Source organism: Hippopotamus amphibius, chromosome 4 (assembly GCF_030028045.1).
Source record: "Hippopotamus amphibius kiboko isolate mHipAmp2 chromosome 4, mHipAmp2.hap2, whole genome shotgun sequence".
NCBI lineage: Eukaryota > Metazoa > Chordata > Mammalia > Artiodactyla > Hippopotamidae > Hippopotamus > Hippopotamus amphibius.
In genome coordinates, this window is record NC_080189.1 from 14,239,484 (window position 1) to 14,264,276 (window position 24,793).

The following is a 24,793-nucleotide window of genomic DNA, read 5'->3' on the forward strand; positions in this document are numbered from 1 at the left end:
ATAGAATATAACAACTTTTATAAAAAACAAAATCAAAGAGAGTATTCACTGTTTGCATCATTAAGCTATTTTGATCAGATGCAAGAGTCCTCCAATGGTTTATAACAAAAATTATGGGAAATAAAAACTGGATTCACAGCAACCAGAAGTTTAATCATTTTACTACAGTAATAATTTTAAAAAGATGATGATCCTTCAAATGAGCTAGTCCCCAAGATTTTTTTTTTCTTTTATAAGTCTTTCTTCTGGTAATTTTATTTGTATTATAAAACACAAGTAAACATATAAAAAGAGTACTTACCAAAGGAAAGAATGGCCCGTAAACAGATGAAAAATGTTCAGTCTCACTAGTTGTGAAAGAATTGCAGATTCAAAAAATAGAAGTCATTATTGACTCTCAAATGACTTACCTTTCTTTGAAAACATAATCAAATGGACAAAGTTTTTTGTTTTTTTTAATTGATTATATTTAGAGTTGTGATTGTAATGCTGCTCGTGGGAAAATAAACTGCTATGAATTTTCTGGAGTGCAATTTGGCAATATGTATATAGAGCCAACAATTCCGTTTGTAGAACAGGAAAAAACAGAGGTGTGTGCAAGTATATTCATTAGAGATTTGATATTAATGAAAAATAGAAATAATTTAAGTGCCCATTTATAGAGGATTGGATAAATAAATTGATAACCTCCATATATGATTATATAGAAATGAAAATGGTATGGTAGATCTATATTTATTGATATGGAAAGGTGTATGTGGTATATTTTAAAAGCAGCATGTATAATATCCCATATTATGGTGCTACATATAAATAAATATAACAATTTTTAGTATATATTTTAGTATATATCTTTTTAGGTTGTCTTTTTCACGTGTACTTATAAATATTCATACTGCATACATATATAAGTCTAGTAGGGTATACATCATAGGTTAACAGTGGTCATTTCTTAGTGACATGATTATGGGAAATTTTCATTTTATTTCTTATGCTTTCAAAATGTTTAATTTTTAATTTTAAGTTTGATTTTACTATAAGCACTTTATTTGATAATCAGGAAAAATCAGTAAGTTAGTTTAATTATATTGAAGTATACATGCAAAAAAGTGCACATAAGTGTACAAGTACCTAAAAATTTCACAAAGTCAACACATCTGTTCAATAAATAGAACACTATCGGCACTCTAAAAGTCCTCCTCGTGCCCCCTACCCACAAGGATAACCACTGTCCCTGACCTAAACAGACATAATACAGGAGGTACTCCTTTGTGTCTGGCCCTTTTTACTCAATAGTGTTTGTAAGATTCATCTATATTATTGTATGTAGCTGTAGGTTATTCATTTTCTATGTAGTGTTCATTGTGTGACTATAGCATGACTATCTACTGTGTGATGAGCATTCGAACAGTTTCCAGTTTAGGGCTATTATGGATGCTGCTGCTATGAATATTCTTAGTATCTGTCGTTTGGTGAACATATATGTCCATGTTGGTTGGTATATACCTAGCAAAGAGTTGTGGGGCCAGTAGTAGATACTGCCAACAGTTTTTCAAGTGGTTGTACCAATTTATACACCCTTTGGCAATGTGTAAGAATTCTGCCTGTTTCACATAAAGTTTTTTTTTTTTTTTTAATAATTTTCAAGTAAAAAAGCAACAAGTGATCTTTAGATTTGAAAAAAAAAGTGTTAAATACTCTGATAAAGAAGTTTGCAGTTTTCTATTTCAGCCAAGTTCCAATGGGCCTGTAATCTGCAGTTTTAACATTCAGTTAGTGAATGCATCTAATTTAGTTTTGTTAAATAACTAAGAAAATATCATGGGTATTTAATTGGTTAAACTAAATTTCCAGGGGAAAAATGAGACTGGCTATTTTTTTTGGATTGGTATTTTGAAATGCTAGTATTGGAATATTGTTGTCAGTTTAGTTTTTATCCTTAGAAAATTGTTGCAGTTTAGGAAGTTAAGGTATAATTTATTTGCAGTTTTATAATGGTATAGTTTTAAGGCTGTGGTAATTAGTGAAAATACCCTCGAGTCTTTTATATTTTTAAATTTTAAAAATTGGAATGACATTTGGAATGGCAATTACCTTTTAGGTGATGTGGCAGTGAAAATGTTGAATGTGACAGCACCCACACCTCAGCAGTTACAGGCCTTCAAAAATGAAGTAGGAGTACTCAGGTGAGCTTGTATGAATCACGTTTTCCAGAGAAGTTATCTTGATCAACTTGTGTTTTCCAGTGATAGCCACTGTTAGCTTTACAGGTTTACTCAAAATCAATAAAACAAAGTTTCTCTGAGTATATTTTGTCTTTAACTGTATTCTTTTAAGTGGTATGCAATATTATATGATATAGCTGATAGAAATATTAATCCTAGAGTGAATTAATGGAAATATAGTGTTCTGATCACAAGAAGTAATGCTTATGGAAGTAATGCTCTCAAAATTCTAAGCTTATCAGAACACATTTAGAGATTGTATCAAGCCCTGGAACTTGAGGAAAATTAACAAACTAGAGTATGTCCAGGCAAGGACAACTTAGGTGGGAAGAATTCCGAAACTGTAACTTAGGGAGAAGATAGTCAACAGAACTGAGAATAATTGGGTCCATAGAAAGCTGTTACGTTCAGGAGGGTATAAACTTACTCTGTTTTATTCCAGAAAGCAGGGAAGCCAGTGGCGGAAGTTATAGGAAAATGATTTTTTATCAACCTAAAATTTTACTAACACCAAAACCACTTTAAAAGTAAAAAAGAGGGGACTTTCCTGGTGGTCCAGTGGTTAAGACTCCACGCTTCCACTGCAGGGGGCACAGGTTTGATCCCTGATTGAGGAGCTAAGATCCCACATGGTGCGCAGTACAGTCAAAAAAAAAAAAAGAAAGAAAGAAAGAAAGAAAAATAATAGTGGGAACAGGCTAACAGTCTTAGTGATGAACTTCCCATAATTGAAGGTATTTAAGCAATCTCTAGTTGCCTATTTATGAGGAATACAAAAAAAATTCATGAAAAGGGCAGGATGTTAGACTAGACAATTCGTAAAGTCTCATCATCTAAATTTATCCTTCTGTTACCGTTTTTAAAATAACTTTCTGACAACATCTTATTGATAAGTAGACTGCTTTGGCCCTCTTTTTTAACATTTGCTAAAGTTTATCAACATTTACTACTTACTGTCACATTTCTTTTTACAGGAAAACTCGACATGTGAATATCCTACTCTTCATGGGTTATTCAACAAAGCCACAACTGGCTATTGTTACCCAGTGGTGTGAGGGCTCCAGCTTATATCATCATCTCCACATCATTGAGACCAAATTCGAGATGATCAAACTTATAGATATTGCACGGCAGACTGCACAGGGCATGGAGTAAGTTCCATTCTGTTAAATCTCTTATAAATTACTTTTGAAGACCATTGAGGATGTTTTAAAGGTTTTAGCTATTATTCTTTTGACTTACATTTCAGTTACTGGCAAGAAACAGGTAGACACTTGTAACTAATGGCTAGCAATATGATATTAAGAAATAAAATAGTTTCTCTCTAGTATAGTCTTCAAAATATATATCAAATATTTCATAATAAATATGTGACTACAAAGTTATGTTTAGCATGCAATTTATAATTTATAAATAATTATAAATTATAATATATTTAGCTAAGCAATAAGGGCTCAAAAGACAAAAATAGGCCATAAAAATCCCGCTAAAAAGTCACTAACAGTTATTGAAGTATATAAAATGATTGTTATTCTTTCAAATTATTTTCTCCATGTGCCCATATTTTCTATTGCAAAATGATCATCTGCGTGAAATAAAGTAAAAGTAAAATGAAAGTCTGCATTTTGATCCTTTTTGAGGATTTCAGGTTGACTTGTTCATTGAATTTTGCTATGTCATTTAAAAGATTAAAAGTTACTTTATAAAATTTATCATGGGCCAAAATAGGAAACTGACTATGAAGGATAAATTTTGCATGCAAGCACAAATAAAAAGGTAAATCAAAAGGTAAAATTAAATAAATTTTGAAAGCACTTAGATGAAAAAATTTAAGTGAATAAAATATGTTTGAAAGTTCCATAGGTAGTTTAAAAATATGCATGTGTCTTAAGTTAATTTAACATTTTATAGTATACAAATGGCTTTCACATGCATAGGTTGTTACGTCATTTAATCTTTATAATGCTATGAAGTAGATATTTTTATTTTATGTTCACGGATAAGGAAACTGAGGCTTCTAAATGACTTGTCTAGATTACACGTTTAATAAGCAGCAGCAAAAGTGTTTAACTCAGAATTTTTGACTCCCAAGCCATTATTCTTTCCTCATAACCACTACTACTTTTACATTATAAAATTACAATAAAAAGGTAAAAGAGTATACATGTACTGATACCTAAAACTCTGTCTCAGGATCATTTATAGCAAATAAGCATAGAACCAATACTCAACATCAGATCTAACTCTTAAATCTTCCCACTGTCCTGCCCTCTCTGTCTCAAAATGAGGCAATGTATCTGTAATTTACATTGTTTATAAGCCTGTATTCAGCCAGAATCCTTACTGCAGGAAATTACCTTATTCAATAACATTACCACTTATCCAGTAGACTTAATCCCACCTCTGAGTCTGAATCTGTTCAGATCTTAAAGGTTATATTAAAATCTTGCAAAGAGAAAACCATGGCCAGAATGGTAAACATTGAGAGAGAAACAAAGCTTTTTCTGCTCCCACCCCACCAGTCTCTTTGCTGTTTCTTCAGCAGGCCAGGCATGCTCTTTCCTCAGGGCCCTTGTACTTGTTATTTTCTTTTTGGAATAAGTACTCATGCTACAAATATTCATAGAGCTTCTCCCTTATGTCTCTGTTCAAATGTTGCCTTTTAAAGGAAGCCTGCTGCGATCACCTTATATAACTAACATTTTCCTACCCCACTCTGTCACTGTATATCCTGTTCTTGTTTTTGTTTTTAACACCCAACTCCATATGACATATTTGTTTATGTCTGTCGTCCCCACTGGAATACAAGCTATATGAGAGCAGGCATCTTGTTTTGTTCGTTGTTTTATCTCTAATGCCTAGAACAAGGCCTGGCCTGTGATAAATACATATTGCAAAAATTTTTTAATGAAACCATGATCGCACACAACTGCATATTATTGATAGGTTTACCTTCCAGAAGACTGAGCAGCCACATCCTTGTCATATCAAAACTGAGAAATGTCAGGGAAAGGGAAAATAGTCAAAGAAGTAGTAAAAGAATAACAGAGGGGAAAAGGCTTTTGCTATACACAGAGGCAGCAGAGAATAGTATTAAAAATTGTTTTAGAAACAGTGATGGGACAGTGAAGTACCAATGTTGATTACGGTAAGAAGTGACAGTAGAGAGGAACACTATCAAATTGGAATTGTTCTGTGGTCTGGGGAGTAGTTCGTTAAGAGGCAATATTTTCCCATTGCTTTACAGTTTGGGATCTGTAAGTATAAACCTTTATAGTCTATTTATTTAAAATACTTTGCTTACATTTTGAAGTAACTCTTACTATATGATGAGTATATCTGGCTATTAATGTAGATCATCCCATCAGTTTATCCTATATTTTAATAGCTGAAAAATATTAATTATAAAATGTAAGCCTTCTAACAGCGTACGTATTTTTTTATTGCCAGCTTAAATTTAACCGAAGAAGATACAATTCCTTTAGTTCTTTATAAGACAATATATGCAACTGTTTGAATGTACCAACACGTCTTTAGTTTCTGAAGGCTTTGGCAGATTGAAAATCCTCTTATTAAGGTGGCTGTGTGGTTTTCAGGTTAAGGTAACAGATTTTTGCTCTCTTGAAATGCCACCAAAACTATAATAATGAAAAAAATTTAAAAACGTGGAAATATAAATGGAGATAATAGAGAGGAAGAAAAGAATAGCAGTAACATTTTAGAAGCTAGAAAGCAGATGGAGAAGTGATAATGGACATAGTACACCCCCAAAAGCTAAGTTATTAACTGGCTGTGGAGCACTGGGAACCAACTTGATTCATACCACAGAATCCTCAAATCTCGAAAATTGGTGGTGTGAGTTGTCTCTGGAGGATGAAGAGTGCAGAAATGAAAAGGCCTGTCCGAAATGTTTCTCTAAATCCCGTCTCCTGCTCTGTGCCACTGGGTGGATACCCCATCCCTACCCTGGTGGCACACTGGAAACATATTCTCTGGAGAGGGGAGAAACGCTGTGGACCCAGGACACAAGGGGAAATGGGGGGAGGGGGTTGAGTGACTGCTTACTGAGTGATGAATGGAGAGTTCCCTGGTACTCTCTTTTCATTTCCTTCCCAGAGTGCTGGCAGCCAAACCGTCCCCTTCAGGCAGGAGATTGGAAGAGTCTCCTCTGACGAATCTTACCAGCCAAGAGTAAAGACCCAAAGGTAGTGGTATCAGGGATTCCACCTAGGTCGGAGTGCATAGGAATTCAAAAACAAGAAACCTGTTCATATGCTCAAAGCTTTCAGACAGTCTTTTAGTCTCACTTCATCTCAGTAAAGACAAATTATCTATTACCAGACATCAGAGGGAAAGTCTCTGATGCCAGTGAGAGACCAAATGGGGGAAAAGGCAACTAGAAGTAAACAAACACAATGCAAGGAGAAGAGGTACCCCCCCCCCAAAAAAAAACCCTATCAGTTTTCTCAGGGATAAAAGATTTTCTATCTATGAAACAAGAATAGATGCTTTATAAGGAACATTCAGATAACAAATAAAAATGTTAAAATGCTGGGATGATATTTACAGCACACTGGAAATTACTTTCCTTGAAGTTATTTAAACTTTAAATGTCAGGTTCCTCTTCCCTTGGCCTCCACCATCAGTTCACAAAGGACAGAACAAGCTAGATATAGCTGACCAGTAAATCCAGAGGCTATTTAAATAGCTGCTTAATAATGTACTTTTGCACAGCCCTCATTTCAAAATAGTCTGCCTCCTGAATGATATCCAGATGCTATTGAAAGTGATCTTTTCTGACTACTTTCCAAAATTTATTCTAAAGTCACAGGATATAAGCAGAATAAGAGCATACTATCTCACTGTATAAAGTACTGGAGTCACAGTCATTCATAAGATAAAACCTGTAGTAATTAGGAAGGTTGAATCATTGGGACTTTTAAATGTGTCACCTTTATTGGATTACAGAATATAAGCAGACGGTGGATGAGTGACATTTTTCCTGTCTTCTCCCTAAAAGATCATTTCTGATTCCTAGGTTTACTTTAAGAGAGCAGAGCTATTCTAGTGGTAGATAATTAAAGACTCACTCTTAGGAATCAGGGTTCATATAGTATGTTTATCATCTTCTCACCTGACAGTCATTGATTGTGCCTAAGGGGCAGGGTATTTTAAAGAATGATGTTACTAAAGAAATTTCAGAAATTGTCAGTCTTATCATGCTGTTTTTTTGCAGAACTTTTAATTTCAGTCTAATATTTATTGTATAATTTTAAATTTAGCTTTATTAGAAAAGTTACTAAATGTTAAATCAAGGAGGCATGTAGAAAAAGTTGCGGTCTGTTCTGTTCACAGGAATGTTATATTCTGTATATAAGGTGACTAAAAATAATTTGGGGATAAATCCTCACAATTTACTTAAAAAAAAATGAAGCTTATGCCTCCTTTTACTCATAGGTAAAGCTAGTTACAAGAAAGAAGGATGAATTGAAGCTGAGAAGATGGTGAACATGTATTAATAATTGAGAATAATTCTAATTGAGCAAAGAATAATTATAGTAAACATCATTTTCTGGTAGATAAAAACAGTAATTGAGAGGAGGATGCTGATAACCACAAAGAAAATGCAAATTAAAATACGTATACTATTTTTTACCCACTAGAACTGGCAAAATTCCTAAATTCTGGCAAGGTTAAGTATTGATAAAGATTAGGGGAATTGCTTACTGGGACACTCCTGATGCAGCCAGCCACCCTGGGGACATTTTGGAAGTATCTGTTAAAATGGAAAGTGTCTGGTCTACCCCCAAGAAACACCAGCTTTTGTTCTGAGATATTTATAGGAAGAGAGATGTATTACAGGAAAATATATAATAGTGAAAAATTGGAAACATAAATGTCCATCAGTAGAGGACTGCATAAATAAAGTATTGACACATGTGAGGGAAAGAATAAATAGCAGAAATGCATAATATTTGTATCAACGTCACTTTTAAAATATATCAAGTGAGAAAAGCAAGCTGCAACATGAGACCACTTAAAATTATTAAAATGAAACATTACCTATATATTGTTTAAGTCACACATATATATGGAGAAGTGTTAAAGATTAGAAGGTACATGCCAAGCTCAGTAGCTGTTGTCTCCAGGAATGGCCAAAGAGGGTAAAGACAGGGATAGCTGTCAAGGAGAGGGGGTTTTAGCTTTACCTCTATAAAATTCTTATGGTTTCTGTCTTATAATTTAAAAGATTCTACAGTTCTGTTTTACTTTCACAACTTTTTTACAAGTATAAATTTTTTAAAAAGACAAGGCAAATGTGTAAAAATTTTAACAGGGTTAAGTATGGTGAGGATAAGTGGTTTCTACATTAGCCTTTGTTGCAGTTTTTCTTAATTACAAAATATAAGGTATTATAAGGAAATATGTAATCTTTATAAAAAATTAGACAATATAAACATAAATAAGTACCAGTACTCCACTGAGAGAGAATTACCATTAATGTTTTGATGTGTAGTATTGCATATCTTTTTAGAATTCTGTATTTGAATACTGTATACAGTGGTTTGTTGTTTTAAATATGGAATCACACTGGTTTTACCTTTTCTTACTTGCTCTTATTTTAGACATCTTTCCTGATCAATAGATACTGTGTTGTGACTCCAGCTCTGCTACTACTAGTAACTCACTCTTTTTTTTATACCAACTATGTTTTGTGGTTTTTTATATACAGTGATATAATTATCAATTACATAGTACTTTGTGCCAGACACTATTCTGTGTACTTTGTATATACTGTCTCATTTAAGCCTCAACAACCCTGTGAGGTAGATTTTATTATTATCCCCTGTGTGCTGATGGAGAAACTCTAGTTTAAAAGGCCAGGTGACTTGCTGCAAGTACTTTGGCTCCAGAGTGTATTTCCTTAACCTCTACACTGTTCTGCTTCTTCAATTTAGTCAATCCTGTCAACACCTCAGGTGGGCCCTTAATGCCATGCAGCGATCATACTTTCACTTCCCTGGGTTTTTTGCTCTTCCTCTCTCATAGAAACTGTCATACTTCCTTTATCCTCAATCCTCCAACACCTCTTCTCCAAGAACTCTCAGCTGATAACCTTGTTTGCCATTTCGTTAAGAGAATTAGACACACCCACCATAATATCTACCTACCTACCTACATTCATGCTCAGTTTTTCTGTTTTATCACTAAGAGTAAAAGCCAGTCCTTCCATTTTGTGCACTAGATTCCATCCCCTTTCTCCTACTCACTGACATCTTTTGAGTGGCTCTCTCCTGTACATCATCAGATTTTCCTCTTCTACTGGATTTTCTCCCGTTTTAAAACATCTTTCTTTTCATGCATATTTGGAAGAATGTTGACACTTGTTGAACCTAGGTGGAGGGCATCAGGGTATTTGTTGTACTATTCTTTTAAGTTTTCTCTATGCTTAAAAATTTTCCTAGTAAAAAGTTGCGGAGGTCCCCTCCTCAATCCCATTTCCCTCTCATGCTATCACCTCATTCCTCTTCTTTTTTTTATAGTAGAACTTCTCAACAGAGTTGTTGATACTCAGTCTCTTAATTTCTTCCCTCTTTTGTCTTGGACCCCCCTCCAATCAGGCTTTTGCCCCTGGCACTTCACTAAGATATCTCTTAATAAGATTGTTACTAATGTTGCTAGATCCAGTGGTTAAATACTCAGTCCTCAATCTGTTTGACTCATCAGAAATATGTGATGCAATTGATCACTCTCTTTTTCATGAAACCACTTCTTAATCCCTTAAACTCTACCACCTGGGAGCCTTTTAGAAGTGCTCAATTTTAGGCACCACCCCAGATCTACTGAATTGAAGACTACACTTTAACAAGTACTACTTTAAGGCATAGTCTCCTGATTTTCCTTCTCATTACTATCTGTTCCTTCTCAGCTAGTGCTTCTTCAACTCCTTAACCTATATTGGAAAAGTCCAGGGATTACGTTCCTTTGGTAATCTCATCCAGTTTCATGACTTACGATACCGTTTAATTACTATTTCTATGCCAGTCTCCAGCCAGTTCATTTCCGCTGAACTCCAGACTGTCATACCTAACTGTGTGCTCCACATCACATGATTGTCTAATGGACATCTCAAATTTAATATGTCTAATTCTGAGGTCCTGATCTTTTTCCTCAAGCCTGCCCTTCCTACAGTCTTTTCATCCAGTAACTGACAACTCTGTTCTTAGGCTGCTTGTGTCTGACATTTTGTACTTAATTTTTGACTCCTTTCTTTTTCTTGTACCATACAACCAATCTATTAATCAACTCCTGTTAGCTCTATCTTTAAAATATATCTAGAATCTTACAGCTGCTCATCACCTATTCTGCTCTCATCCTGATTCAAGCCACAGTTATCTCTTGCCTGGATGAGTGCCTTGCTTCCACCCTTACCCACCTTCAGTTTATTCTCATCACAGCAGCCAGAGTGGACCTTTGAGGACTTCAGTCAGATTATGTTGCTCCTCTGCTCCTCTGCTCCTCCAGTGTCTTCACATTTCATGCAGAAAGGAAACCAAACCCTCCCTCCCCCACTGCCTGTTTTACTGCCTCTCTCAACTCATTTACTACTCTTCTCCCTCTTGCTCTTTCTGTTGCAAGCCAGTTTGCCTTCTTTGCCATTCTTAGAACATGGGAAGCACATGCCTGCTGTAGGACTTTGCCCTTGTTAGTCCCTCTGCCTGCTGTGTTCTTTTTTTTTTTTTTTTTTAATTTATTTATTTTATTGGCTGTGTTGGGTCTTTTTTGCTGTGTGCGGGCTTTCTTTTAGTTGCGGTGAGTGGGAGCTAGTGAGTGGGGGCTACTCTTCGTTGTGGTGCGTGGGTTCCTCATTGCCGTGGCTTCTCTTGTTGCAGAGCACGGGGAGCCCGTGGGCCTCAGTAGTTGTAGCACATGGGCTCAATAGTTGTGGCTCACGGGCTCTAAAGCACAGGCCCAATAGTTGTGGCGCACAGGCTTAGTTGCTCTGCGGCATGTGAGGTCTTCCTGGAGCAGGGATCGAACCCATGTCCCCTGCATTGGCAGGCGGATTCTCAACCACTGCGCCACCTAGGAAGCCCTGCCTGCTGTGTTCTTATCCCGTGTCTGCATGACTCTCTCCCTCCCCTCCTTTGAATCTTTACTCAAAATGTCCTTTGAAAAGAGGCCCTCCCTGGCCTAAAATTACAACCCCCTGCAACTCAGCATTTTCTGTCTCCCACCTATAGAATACAGTATATTCTACTTGTGCATCTTTTTTATTTTCTACCTTCTATACTAAAATGCAAGCCCCAGGGTAGAGATTTTCTGCTTTATCTCCAAGACTTAGAACAGTTGTTGCTTAGCACATAGTGGGCTTTCAATAAACATGTGTTAAATAAATGAAACAAAGAACCTATGAAGGTAAACATTATTATTTCCACTTTACAGGTTAGGAATCCAAAGCTTAGAGAAATTATGTCATGTACCCAAGGTCATATGGCTAGTAAGTGATATAGTTGGAATTCAGAGCTGAATCTGTACACTCAAAACCCATGCTCTTTCTGCTTTGCCTCTCTGGTCATGTCACTCAGGTCCTCTGGGCTCTGGTTTTCCCATCAGCATAAGTGGAATTATTGCCTTTTTGCTTGCCTCACAAGAAACACGAAGATTATAAAACCAAATGGTGTAAAAATATCCTGAGAACTTGAAAATGCTTTATGTGTACAAGAGGGTGATAGTAATTCTTTGTTTTCTTGTAGAAGTTTTACAGTTTTTGCTTTTAGTTTTAGTTCTTCAGCCCACTTCAAACTGGTATGAGGTAAAGTTTGAAGACTTTTTTTTCCTCATATGGATATCCAGTTGTTCAGCAACATTTGTTGAAATATTTATCCTTTCCCACATTGAGCTGTCTTGCTCTTATAAATAAACAAATATCATGCTTCTGATTTTATGAATTTGGGCTTATGAATGTTTGAGATGAACTTAAAAAGAGATGATTGCATAGTTTTTGGTATTCCATCACTATCATGATACTCCATGTTTACAATACATTCTCATTTATTCTCTTCAGGCCGGTGTTGTACTTAAGAAACTATGACGAGAGTATTTTCCAAAGAGGGATTATACCCTCTCTAATGCAGGTCCCAGCTAGGAAGCAAAAAAGACATACAAATATTATATTCATGGACTAGAAAACTCAATATTGTTAGGATGTCTGTTCTTTCCAAATTGATCTATAGAATCTATAGGTTCAGTGCAGTCCCAAAGTCTCAGCAGGATTTTTTGCAGAAATTCACAAGTTGATCCTAAAATATTTATATGGAAATGCAGTGGCTAGAATAAAGACAGTTCTGAGAAAGAATGGAGTTGGAGGACATTTAGTGTGAGGTTTCAAAACTTTCTATAAAGCCACAGTAATCAAGACAGTGTGATATTGGTGTAAGGATAGATGTGTGAATCAACAGAACAGGACAGAAAGCCTAGAAATATATCTGTTATATCTGTGGTCAGTTGATTTTGTTTTTTGTTTTTTGTGTTTGTTTTTTTGACCAAGATGCCAAGACAATTCATGGAGAAAGGATAGTCGTTTCAACAAATATTGCTGGAACAACTGTATATCCATATGGGATAAATCAATAGCCCTTTCCTGACATAAGACATAAATATTCATTCAAAATGGGTCACAGACCTAAGACTAAAAGCTGAACATCTAAAACTTCTAGAAGAGACATAGGAGAAAATCATTGTAGCCTAAAGATAGGCAAAGATTTCTTAGGACACAGAAATTAAGAACCATAAAAGAAAAAATTCATAAATTGGACTTCATCAAAATTCAAAACTTTTGCTTTTCAAAAGACATTGTTAAGAAAATGAAAAGACAAGCCACAGTCTTAAAGAAAGTGTTTGCAAGATACATTATCTGGTAAAAGAATTGTATCCAAAGCACGTAAAGAACTCTTACAACTCAGTAAGTATTGTAATAAGACAAACTACCCCATGAAAAAATGGGCAAAAGGTTGGAGTACTTTATTAAAGAAGATGAAAGAATGGCAAATAAGCACATGCAAAGATGTTCAACATGTTAGACATTAAAGTTAGACAAGGTGCCGCTACATACCCACTAGAATGCTTATAATCAAAGCCAACGGTACCAGGTATTAGCAAGGATGCAGAGTAACCAGAACTCTTATACATTGCTGGTAAGGATCTTAAATGGTACAACCACTTTGGCAGTTTCTTTTAAAATTAAAATTACCAAATGAGCAATTCTAATCCTACTGATTTCCCCGAAAGAAATGAAAACAAGTGAACATCAAAGATGTTTACATGAATGTTTATAGTATCTTACTCATAATTGCCAAAAAATACAACAACCCAAATGTCCGACAGGTAACTGTATAAGTGGTGGTATATCTATACACTCTAATACTGCAGGCACCCAGTGTGTGAATCTCAGACTCCTGCTGAGCAAAAGAAGCCATATGATTTTGTTTTTAAGAAATTCTAGAAAAGGCAAAATTAATCACTAGTGACAGAAATCATTATCAGTGGTTGCCTGAGCCTAGTGGGGGGTGTTATTAATTGCAGAAATGTGTGAAGAAACTTTTAGGGGTGATGGATACCCTTCATCTTGATTGTGGTTGGTCTTTTGACAAGTGTATATATGTATTTGTCAAAAACTCTTTAAAACTGTACATAAAAATTGGGTGCATTTTGTATTGTATACTAGTTATATCTCTCAAATTTGATTTTTTAAAAGTCAGAGAAACTGAAAAATCTGAGTAAAAATAGAATTAGGCCACTATAGAGCACAACTGAAAAATGTGTGAACTGCAGTTATTAGGATTTTAATTATTGTGAAGTGGTAACTAGTTACTAATTACACAGGGGTAGCAGAATGGCATTCTCTTCAGTCTTGCTCACTTTCCACATTGTGATTATGAAGGGCGTAGAGGGCATCAAAGTAGAAGGGAGGCTGGAATTTGAAACTGTATTTGAATAAAATAACACCTTGTCACCACCGTCACACATACCAGTCCAATCAACTGCTAAATACTCTATTGGTGTCAGAGGAGAGATTCAGCTTGCTGCATGAAAACTGATGAACTGTTTTGAAATTGTGTAGCATTAGATGAAAGAGGACTGAAATGCTAATGTCTGTGTAGGCCAGTTGTTTGATTTTAGAAATAGTTCAAAACACAAGAAAATAGCAGCAAACTTGAGTGAGAGACACTTGAGGCTTTTATAAATAGACTAGACTCGTAAATGCCTACACCTACAGATGGTGTAGTCATAGTATTTGAATTTCAGCAAGACATTTGAATAATATCTCTCATGATAGTCTTGAGGATGAGGTGGAGATACGTAACATACATGAAGAATTTAACGAGGTTCATAACTGTATAATTATCATACCTGAAGCTCTTAAGCTAGGAGATTTTTGTCCTCATTCTTCTCTTGCATATGACTAGCGTATTTACCAGTAACTTGGATGAGAGCATCATTAGCATGCTGATCTTTTATAACTTGTCTACAAAATATGAAATATTATCCAAGTCCAAAAAAGAGAAGTATACAAATATAGGATGAGGGAAATGGTTTTCTAGGAGCAATGCAAGAACAACAACTCTCTAGGGCTGAATTATTGAATGTAATTTTAATAGGAGTAGAGTGTGGCTGCCATAATGGCTGATGTAATAAACATTTTTTCCCACTGTAAGGAAGATGAAGATGAATTTGGGTTTTGTTTTTTCTGTTTTTTGAGATTCCAAATGTAAGTGAGATCATACACTATTTGTCTTTCTCTGACTTATTTCACTTGGCATAATGCCCTTGAGATCCATTCATGTTGTCATAAATAGCAGGATTTTTCTTTTTTTATGGCTTATTCCTGTATGTAAGTATGTGTGTGTTACATTTCCTTTACCCATTCATGGGCACTTAGGTTGTTTCCATGTCTTGGTTGTTATGAATAATGCTATAGTGAACATGAGGGTGCGGATAACTCTTTGAGATCCTGATTAAAAATTTTTGGGATATATATGTATACCCAAAAGTGGGATTGGTAGATCATATGGTAATTCTGTTTCTAATTTTTTGAGGAGCTTGCAGTCTGTTTTCCATAGCAGCTGCACCAATTTATATTCCCACCAACAGTGTGTAAAGATTCCCTTTTCTCTACTGGTCACCAGCACTTGGTATTTCTTGTCTTTTTGATAATAGCCATTCTAAGAGATATGAGATGATATCTCATTGTGGTTTTGATTTGGATTTCCCTGGTGATTAGTGATGTTGAACACCTTTTCATGTATGTACCTGTTGACCATCTGTATATCTTCTTTGGGAAAATGTCTGTTTTTAAAACTAAATTGGGTTGGGTTTTTTTTAATAAAATTTATTTATTAATTTATTTTATTTATTGGCTGCGTTGGGCCTTCGTTGATGTGCGTGGGCTTTCTGTAGTTGCGGAGAGCGGGGGCTACTCTTCACTGTGGTGCACGGGCTTCTCATTGCAGTGGATTCTCTTGTTGCAGAGCACAGGCTCTAGGCGCGCAGGCTTTAGTAGTTGTGGCACACTGGCTAAGTTGCTCCACAACATGTGGAATCTTCCCGGACCAGGGGTCGAACCCATGTTCCCTGCATTGGCAGGCAGATTCGTAACCACTGTGCTACCAGGGAAGCCCTAGATTGGGTTTTTTGCTACTGAGTTGTATGAGTTCTTTATATTTTTTGGATATCCCCTTATCAGATATATGATTTACAAATATTTTCTCCCATTTGGTAGGTTGCCTTTCCATCTTGGTAGTTTCCTGTGCTGTGCAGAGGCTTTTTAGTTTAATGTAGTCCCACTTGTTTGTTTTTGCTTTTGTTGCCTTTGCTTTTGGTGTCAAACCCAAATAACTTACCACTCAACCAGTTATGTGGTTTTGGGCATCTTCCATTGTAACTGGTTGGTGCTTAGGAAATTATGGTTTCATGGTTGGCCTATGTAGATTTAATTTAGGATAGTAATTACTCTGGAATATTATGTAGGAATTGAGGTATGATACCCATCCCATTTTTCCAGCTGAGGAATTTGAGTCTTTTCTTTCCAACCTTGCATTACATAGGTAGACCTGGATTTCTACTCTTTTGCTGCTTTTGTTATAAAAGTGTTACAAAAAGAGAGTTTATTAAATGAGATATGTTAGTAAACCGATTTCTAAACAATAAAGGATTACACAAGAATAAAATTGTGTTATTTCAAGTTACAGCTATGTGCAACTTTAGCCTATGATAGATTTATGCTATTTATGGTTATATCACTAGCTCAGTCATCATATTTATATCTTGTTAATTATCTAGTACTTTCCTGGTCAGAAATTTTCTCTCTTCAACCCTCTAGTTACATTTGTATGTAGCTTATTCTTGCTGTATTTCTTTGATTAAATTTGTTGAAAAGATTGACACTATCCATCAAGAATACCTTTATCTTCCCATCTTGTAACTTCGTCATGCCTCTATTTTTTCATATATACCGTGCATTTGTTGTTGTTATGTTGTTTTTAATTTCAAAGGAGACAGAACCTCTTTTCAAAGACCAGCATCTTTTCTGTGCACTAAATACCAGACTGAAGCACCAAGCTCCACTACCAGCACCGTCACCTGTCCCCCTTTCTTTCTAATGAGGATAAGGTCTCCCCATCTTGGAAAGGCTTTTGATTGAGATTCATTTTTCTCCATCTGTTTGTACCTTCTGCAGAACTTTTTAAGCAAATGAGGCCTATAACTGACAAACCCCCTTTTTTTTTTTCAATGAGAGAGTGACAGTGTGGTGTAGTATATCAAATGCTAGGCCTCAAAAATCATGACAACAAGATAATTTCAGATTGTGATAAATGCTGTGAAGGAAATAAACAGTATCATGTAAGAGTAATTGGAGGAGAAGGAGTTACTTTGTATAAACAAGTAAATTTAAATGAAATTTTGTCTGAGAAAAAATTTCAAAATCTTGATCTCTGGATGAGCAGATTTAATTGAAAATGAGAAAGCATAAATAATAAACTTAATTATTTGCAAATCTTCCATTTTTAACAGTGTTTATTACATAATTTTGATTATATCATTTGAGTTTTAAGATTTTACTTTAAGGCAAAGTTTATTTTTTAATGGTCATTGTTAGATTTCAAAATTCTCATGTGTCTGTTATTTCCAGTATCAAATGAAGAAAAATAACCTTGACTAGGACAATATATGCATCTCATTGTAGTTGATTCAGCAGATATATATTGAATACTTACCACATGCCAGGCACTGTACTAGGCACTGAGGGTAATCAGAGGTAAACTAGACACAGCTCTTTCCCTCAATAAACTCAACTAAGGCATTTTTTAGGGGTGACAGATGATTGAAACTTATCATTGACTTTGAAATAGATTCACTGTGTCCATTACATTAGAAAGTTAGCTCCTGACTAATTATAAGAAGATATTTTAAGAGTATGTAATACTACTTTAAAAAATGGTTGGTTTTTTTTTTTTATCAGATGGAGCTTGCATTCCAAATAGAAAGTGAGCATAGGCAGGTGAAAAAGAATACATGAATCAAGCTGTTAGAGTAATTACTATGTAACTGAACAGGGGAAAGATCACTTGTAGTTGAGTCTTGGGAAAGCTTCACTTGGGAGTCAGAATGTGTATTTAGTCTTAAAGAATAATTATGATTTGGTGGAGAATAGAATGAAAGCTGATTTGGTGTGGGAGGGGAGCATTGATCACAGAGGTGAGATTAAATACCACCGTATACTTAAAGGACCTGGATAAATAGGCTTGACTGGAATGAAAGGTTTGTATTGGTCAATAGTAAAAGATAAAACAAAGTCTTTCAATAGAAAAGATTTTGGTTGTACCATAATAGTAATATGGTCCTAAAATCGTCAGTTCACTTGCAGTCTGTTTTACTGTTTCCTATATAAAGGGGTTATGTACAGTTTACAGTTGTATCATGATTCTAAATAAATCTTTATTTACACCCCTAAATGTGTTCTATAGATACTGAGGCCAGAGTCTTTAGCCCTACTCAGGTTAAAATGATGTTTTGTTTTTCAGTTACTTACACGCCAAGTCAATCATCCACAGAGACCTCAAGAGTAATAGTATCCTTCCTGAATTTGTCTGCGAAGTTTGAAAACATCCTGACCTTTTCTCCTGCATTTTATCTTCACATTATGTAAAAACAGTTTTCATGCTAAGTTCAATAATACACTGTAAAAGGAATTAATAAATGAGTTTGCACAAGAGTGTAGTAGTACAAGGTACTACAACCTGCTTTGGGTTTTTTGAACGATTGACCATTGCAAAAAAACCTGTCAAGTCATTATGATAGTAGGACTCTTTGATTGCTTGTTTATGTTCTATAAGCGCTATAAAATGCATAGTTTTGTGGCTATTTACTAGTTTCTTTCAGTGCTCTGACCTTGCTCAGTGGTAGTTGAGATATAACTGAAGGATCTACATTATATAACAATGAGGTGAGAAAAACATAACTTTTCTTCACTTCCGTAAGCCCAGATTAAGATCCTGCCTGCCAGTTGCCTTCCTTCATTCCAGTGAAGAGCCTTTACAGCTTTCCCAGCAGTGCCAGAAGGCTATTTGGGCCTATGTTACTAAAATCTAATGGGAAAGTTTCAGGATCCTCCATAACTTAGGAAAACGTCTCACCTCATCCTACCACATTTCAAATACCAAAAATCTTAAAAGCAGGTCATATAGTCCAAATAACACTAATTTTTTAAAAACATATTTATTAACTTTAAAAGGAAATATGAAGTATTATACTTTTTAAAGTATATCATAATACAGAATTATAGAAATTAGATCTCTTATCTAAAATTTTCATAATGCTTGCTTTGATAGGAAAATGAGATCTGTTGTTTTCCTTTACTTACTACACCTCAGATATTTTTCTCCATGAAGACCTCACAGTAAAAATAGGTGATTTTGGTCTAGCCACAGTGAAATCCCGATGGAGTGGGTCCCATCAATTTGAACAGTTGTCTGGATCCATTTTGTGGATGGTAAGAATTGAGGCTCTTTCTCCATTAATTAAATTTTTGGACCCTGAGATGCTGTTGAGTTATTAGAAAGTCACTGAAGATTTCAACTCTAGTATTTTCATAGTTCTCAGTATTCACAAAAATCAATGTTGATTTTGTATATAAATTTTAATTTTTTTTCTGTATCTGAAAAGAATATTATGAAATGAGTTTCAGTATATTTCAAACAAAAAGTATGTATTTTATAAACACTGTTTAAATTTTACTCAGAGTTGTCTCTTTAAAATGTTTTGTGTTCAGTATGTTCTGTGTATCCTGTTTCAAAAAAAAAAAAGTATGCAATTTAAGCAGGTGTGATCTGCAGCCATTATTAAGGTTTCAGTAAAAGAATTACACCCTTTAAGAGAGAGGCTGTTTCACAATCTTATTTAAGTCTAAATTGGAAAGTTACTTTCTTTAGACTAGAAAGAACCCTATAATTATGGGCAGCTGGAAAAGGAAAGACAAAAAGAAAAATGAAAGGTGGATTTTTAACACTGTCAGCTTTGTATGCCCTGCGTAACTCTTTCTTTATTCCTATTTCTGCTTTGTGGAAAAGAAGAAAGAGAAGTTATTAGAGAATGGAACTAAAACTTCTGTGCAGTTACTTTCAGCAGGCTGTGAAAAGGGCAGCAAGGGATCATTTTCTTAAGCCAGCTCTTCTCTGGAGGGTCCTTAAGACCCTTTGGGAGGTCCCCAAGGTCGTCCTGTGTAAGACTAGATTTTTCTTCATGTTCTTCAACACATCACAGCAGATTGAATGCATGAGCAAATACGTGACTCTAGCTGGCTGCTGTTAAACCAGTCAAAAAGAGTTGCAGGGACTTCCCTGATGGTCCAGTGGTTAAGACTCCACACTTCCACCACAGGGGGCACGGGTTCAATCCCTGTCAAGGAACTAAGATCTGGCATGCCACGTGGCCATGGCAGGAAAAAAAAAATGCAGTAGTATTCTTCTCACTAAACTTTGTTTTTGAAAATAGTTACTTTTCATTAACATCTAATGACTGTTTTTTTATTTAAATTAATAAATATTTTAAGTTTCTCGGTTAAGTTTTAATATGATGAATATCCACAGGTATAATCCACATGAACAGAAGCCTCTTGGGGTCCTCCCTACTTTTTAAGGCTGAAAGAGTACTGAGACCAAAAAGTTTTGAGAACCTCTGCTGCAACGTGTCCCGAAACTGTTAGTGTAGTTTTCAGCTTTAAATAGCTGAATCTCCAGTAAGGCTTTGGGACACCCTGCTGGAAATAGAAAAGGTGCAAGGGCTTTCAAAGCCACATTTGCCTAAATTGCCTGAACTTATGTGTAGCAGTTCCAAGAAGGGAATTCCAAAGTAGGATTCTAAATTAGTCAAGATAAGCCTTGGGTTAAATTTGGCAATGATTTCTTGTAATAATAACTGGCATTAGAGTGAGTGGCAAGGTGGAAAGGGGGTGACATTGGACCTGGAGTCAGGAGGTCTGTACTCTCGTGCTCTGTTTGAGTCTTAACCTGTGCATTTCTTGACCTCCTCCAAGTCTCTCCATCTTTAACATTGGGTTGGACTAGTGGATTTTGAATGGATTTTCCAAGATTTAGTAATTAGAGCCAGCTATATTTTTTCTTCAATAGATGTTTGTTTTAATAAATAATTATAAACAAGAAGCTAATTAATGTAACCTGAATCTCAGACACCTTTAAGACATATACCTTGTAACAAAGATGGGGTTGGTGGTGGGGAGAAATTGCAAAACCTACAATTGTTACTAAAGGTGTGTTTCTTTTAACTAGTGTGGGAAAGTTAGGCTCAGTCAAGTCTCCAGGTTTTCCTTTTCCAAAAAACTTAGTTTATACAGTTTATAGACTATTATACATGAAGGTTTAGATTTTCTTTTAATTTCTTTTTTATTGATACGTGGGTAGGTGGGTTCATCCTTTATTCCACCAAGCTGAGTTTTAAGACAAGAGATTAGTCAGTAGTACACTTAATTGTTGAGTAAAATCCTTTGGGGTTGATATTGCCTTCAGAAACAAATATGAAACATCCATAGACTAGGAGAGAAGAGTTTGGTCAGAACCAAAGGTTATGCAATTCTCTGAATTACTTACAGTAGTATTCTCAGCCTTGCTTCATTTATATCTTAAGAAACTTTTGTGAAAATTTTTACAAATTACTAAGTTAATTGAAGATAAATCATGTATTTCTTATAAATAGATCCCATACAACTTTTCATCAAACCACCTACCAACAACAGTGTGGTAAAACTAAATTTTAAAAGGGCAGTTCTTCAACTTTCCTCATAGAAATTGTATTCTGACTTTGAAAACTATGTCTGTGTCATAACCAGCTTCTTAATATTCTGACCTGTTCATTACATCACAATTGTATGTGGTTTATTATACACTATACTGCCAAGAACAGTTATCAATAAAATACATGACAAAAGCAAATAGATACATTCTTCTGCTTCACTGTACCCCTCCCCCCCCCATCCTTTACTTTCACCTGGATGTCCCATACACCTTTCATCAGTGGTTCTCAACTTTGGTTGGAAGTTAAAGTCATCTGGGGAGCTATAAAAACTAGCAGTTAAAGCTGTTTCCATCCCCAGACTCTGATGGTATATTATTGGGCTAGGATGTAGTTTGAATGTTGAGAGGTTAAAGGCTGCCCAGGCAATTCTGTTTTGCAGGTGAGGCTGAGTGCTGTTACTGCCTGCCTTGTGAGATAGTCTGACCAGCCTTACCCTGACCAATAACCAGGAATCTTGTCCCAGGTCTTTCATTTTTGCAGTTAGTCCTGGGTTTGGTATCCAATTAATGTTTTCACAAAGTTTTATTAATACCCTGCAATTTCTCTCATTTCTTCCAAATGAAACAACACAGAAGATACAAGGTGAAAGAACTCCTTTAAGCTAACATTTAATCAACTGTTTATTGTATTTCCTTTAAACAGCAAATAAGAAGTCTAGTTGTAGAATACAATGACTGAAGTGTGTAAAAATGTAGCAAATATGATTAGGTCTGTGTCTATGCCCAGGAAGCAGCAGCCCAAAGATTCTTTATACCATCTTCTACTAAATCTACCTACTGTCTGTTGCTTTTGTTAATAAAGCATCCATAGCATATTTATACTGCTTTTGGAGGCAAGAAAGGAGTTTGAGTTTTTCAGTCTTGAAATTTTACAATTATTGTTTAAAGTGCCCTGAGATAAGGAGAATCATTTGTATCAATGGGAAAACTTAAATTCTAAGGTGATTACCATAGTGGTGCTACTTGCAGACATTTCATAGCAATAGGTCTAGTATTTCTTTCCTGAATCAGGAATGGAAGGTAGGAACTCACTCTTGATAGGGTAAGTCATGGGAGTAATTCAAATGGCAGTGACGGCAGAGGGAGGGCAGCTGATAAAATTATAAAATCTTAATGTATATGGACTCTCAGCTAGTACTGCCTCTCTCAGAGTTTACAGAGCATTTTTTTGTTTATCTTTATAAGTTTTATATCTTTGGCCATAAATAAGAAAATTGATTACATATTAGATGAGTTATTTAATGATAAAAGCATTATTCTGGGAATTATAATAATTTGTTTTTCAGTCTTTATTCAGTTTATGTGAAGAATAAACAAGAATATTTTTCTTTTTATGTTCTACCAGGCACCAGAAGTAATCAGAATGCAAGATAAAAACCCATATAGCTTTCAGTCAGATGTATATGCATTTGGGATTGTTCTGTATGAATTGATGACCGGACAGTTACCTTATTCAAACATCAACAACAGGGATCAGGTAACTATTTACCATCTCTTGAGGTTCATTTTACTATTTGTAGAAAGGTTCCGATTCATTATAGAAAAGAAGTATTGGATCCTGGTAAGCATGAAGGATAGATCTCTTGAACTCTCTTACCAATTTTAGAACCTTTTGTATACTTTTGGCAGTAATAGCAGCTTGTAAGGCCTTTCTTGAAGTATCATGCTTAAGTGTTGTAGTGGAGTGAAACTCCTGATTTTTGGAGTAGAAACTAGAGATAATAGATATATAGAGATATGCCTGTTGACCATGGCACAGTTAGAAGGATGAGCTCTGCCACTGCAGCATCTGGGCTTATCCCTTTTACTCTATCACAGATTGTGCTATCTGAGCAGGTACTCAGCTATGAACTTCTTTATATCAAATCCTTTTAAAATTATTAAGATTTCTCCATACGTTTTAAATTTTTAGAAACTAGGTAAATGAAAGGACTGTTACATCATGCTTTCATTTTTCTATGATGAGAATCAAGTAGAAGGGAATTTTATACTTTTCTCTTCCTAAAAGTTCCTGTTCTCTGTTCCTTACCTTCCAAAGTATCAACATAGCCTCATACAGCTCTTTGCCTTTTTGATCCCACCTATATTAAATTCACCTAGGCTTTTAACACTGGCCAGGAAAAATGAATTGTCTTTACTGAAATTACCTTGTATACCTCAATATTTTAAAAGTATGTGTGTGTGCGTATGTATAGAGAGAGAAATTGCAGCAATTACACTGTTAATATATTAGAAAACAATAATTGACCATATAAACCATGATTAAATAATATTAGAACATTATACTGTGATTTGCATGTGAATCACCTGGATAATTTGTTAAAAAATGGAGATGCTGGAGTGAGCAGATTCTGATTCAGTGGGGTAGGTCCAAGCATCTGCATTTTGAATCACTTTGCCAGGTGTTTCTGATACATACCGAAGCTGAAAATCACCAGTGGAAAGAATCTTTAAAAAGTGTGAATGTTTTATGTGTTTGATCATAACCTCCCAACCTAATGAAATGATAGTTTTTAATGTATAAATATATTACTTCATTTTTGTAGTGTTTTGGTCAACTCTCAATCTTTTTGGTGGTACTAAGTTTTCTAAAGATACTGAGTAGCTTTCTCACTAAGAACTTATAACTATCATGTGATATCAGAGAGGTAATCTAAGTTGTCATATACTTTGCATATACTTTGAATCACCATATGGCCCTTACCCAACAGTGGTCTTGATTCTCTATTTTGAGAATTTTGAAAATGACTACATTTCCTCCTAAATCAGCATAAAACTAATTTTTTAAATTGCAGTTTGGTCTTTCTAACTACTTCATAACTTTATAATGTTGAATTATAGCTTTAAGTGTTACAAAGAAATCTATGACCTGGCTTCTGATGATCTGATCTTTTAAACCTCCATGAAATTTTGATTCAGGATAGACCAAAATAGTAGCTAAAGAACGTAATTGAAACATTGCACTTACTGTACTTGTGACAGATCCGAGATCACTGAGATGATTGATTTGATGATGGCAGTCTGAGGAGCAAGACTGTCTTTAATTTAACCAGCTTCATGTGCTCTGCCTTCTGTAGTCTTGTTAACTCAGTCATACAGCATAATACCCTGTGCCGTGTTCAGTTTTCCTGTGCCTGCTGTTCTAGAGGAATTACGAGGAAATTTTAGTTTAGTTTTCATGGATTTATCATAGAGACT

The 24,793-nt window shown here is 35.2% G+C and overlaps 1 protein-coding gene across 5 annotated transcripts in view; it reads left to right on the forward strand.

Annotated features, from left to right (window-relative positions):
• BRAF (B-Raf proto-oncogene, serine/threonine kinase) overlaps window positions 1-24,793 on the forward strand; it is a 158,451-nt gene that overhangs the window by 112,615 nt on the left and 21,043 nt on the right. For all 5 annotated transcript variants that reach the window (XM_057730848.1, XM_057730849.1, XM_057730851.1 and 2 more), the window contains 5 exons: window positions 2,102-2,186; window positions 3,200-3,376; window positions 18,311-18,357; window positions 19,160-19,278; window positions 22,941-23,072. In XM_057730848.1, coding sequence (XP_057586831.1) covers window positions 2,102-2,186; window positions 3,200-3,376; window positions 18,311-18,357; window positions 19,160-19,278; window positions 22,941-23,072 — 560 coding nt within the window. The remainder of the gene's footprint in view (window positions 1-2,101; window positions 2,187-3,199; window positions 3,377-18,310; window positions 18,358-19,159; window positions 19,279-22,940; window positions 23,073-24,793) is intronic.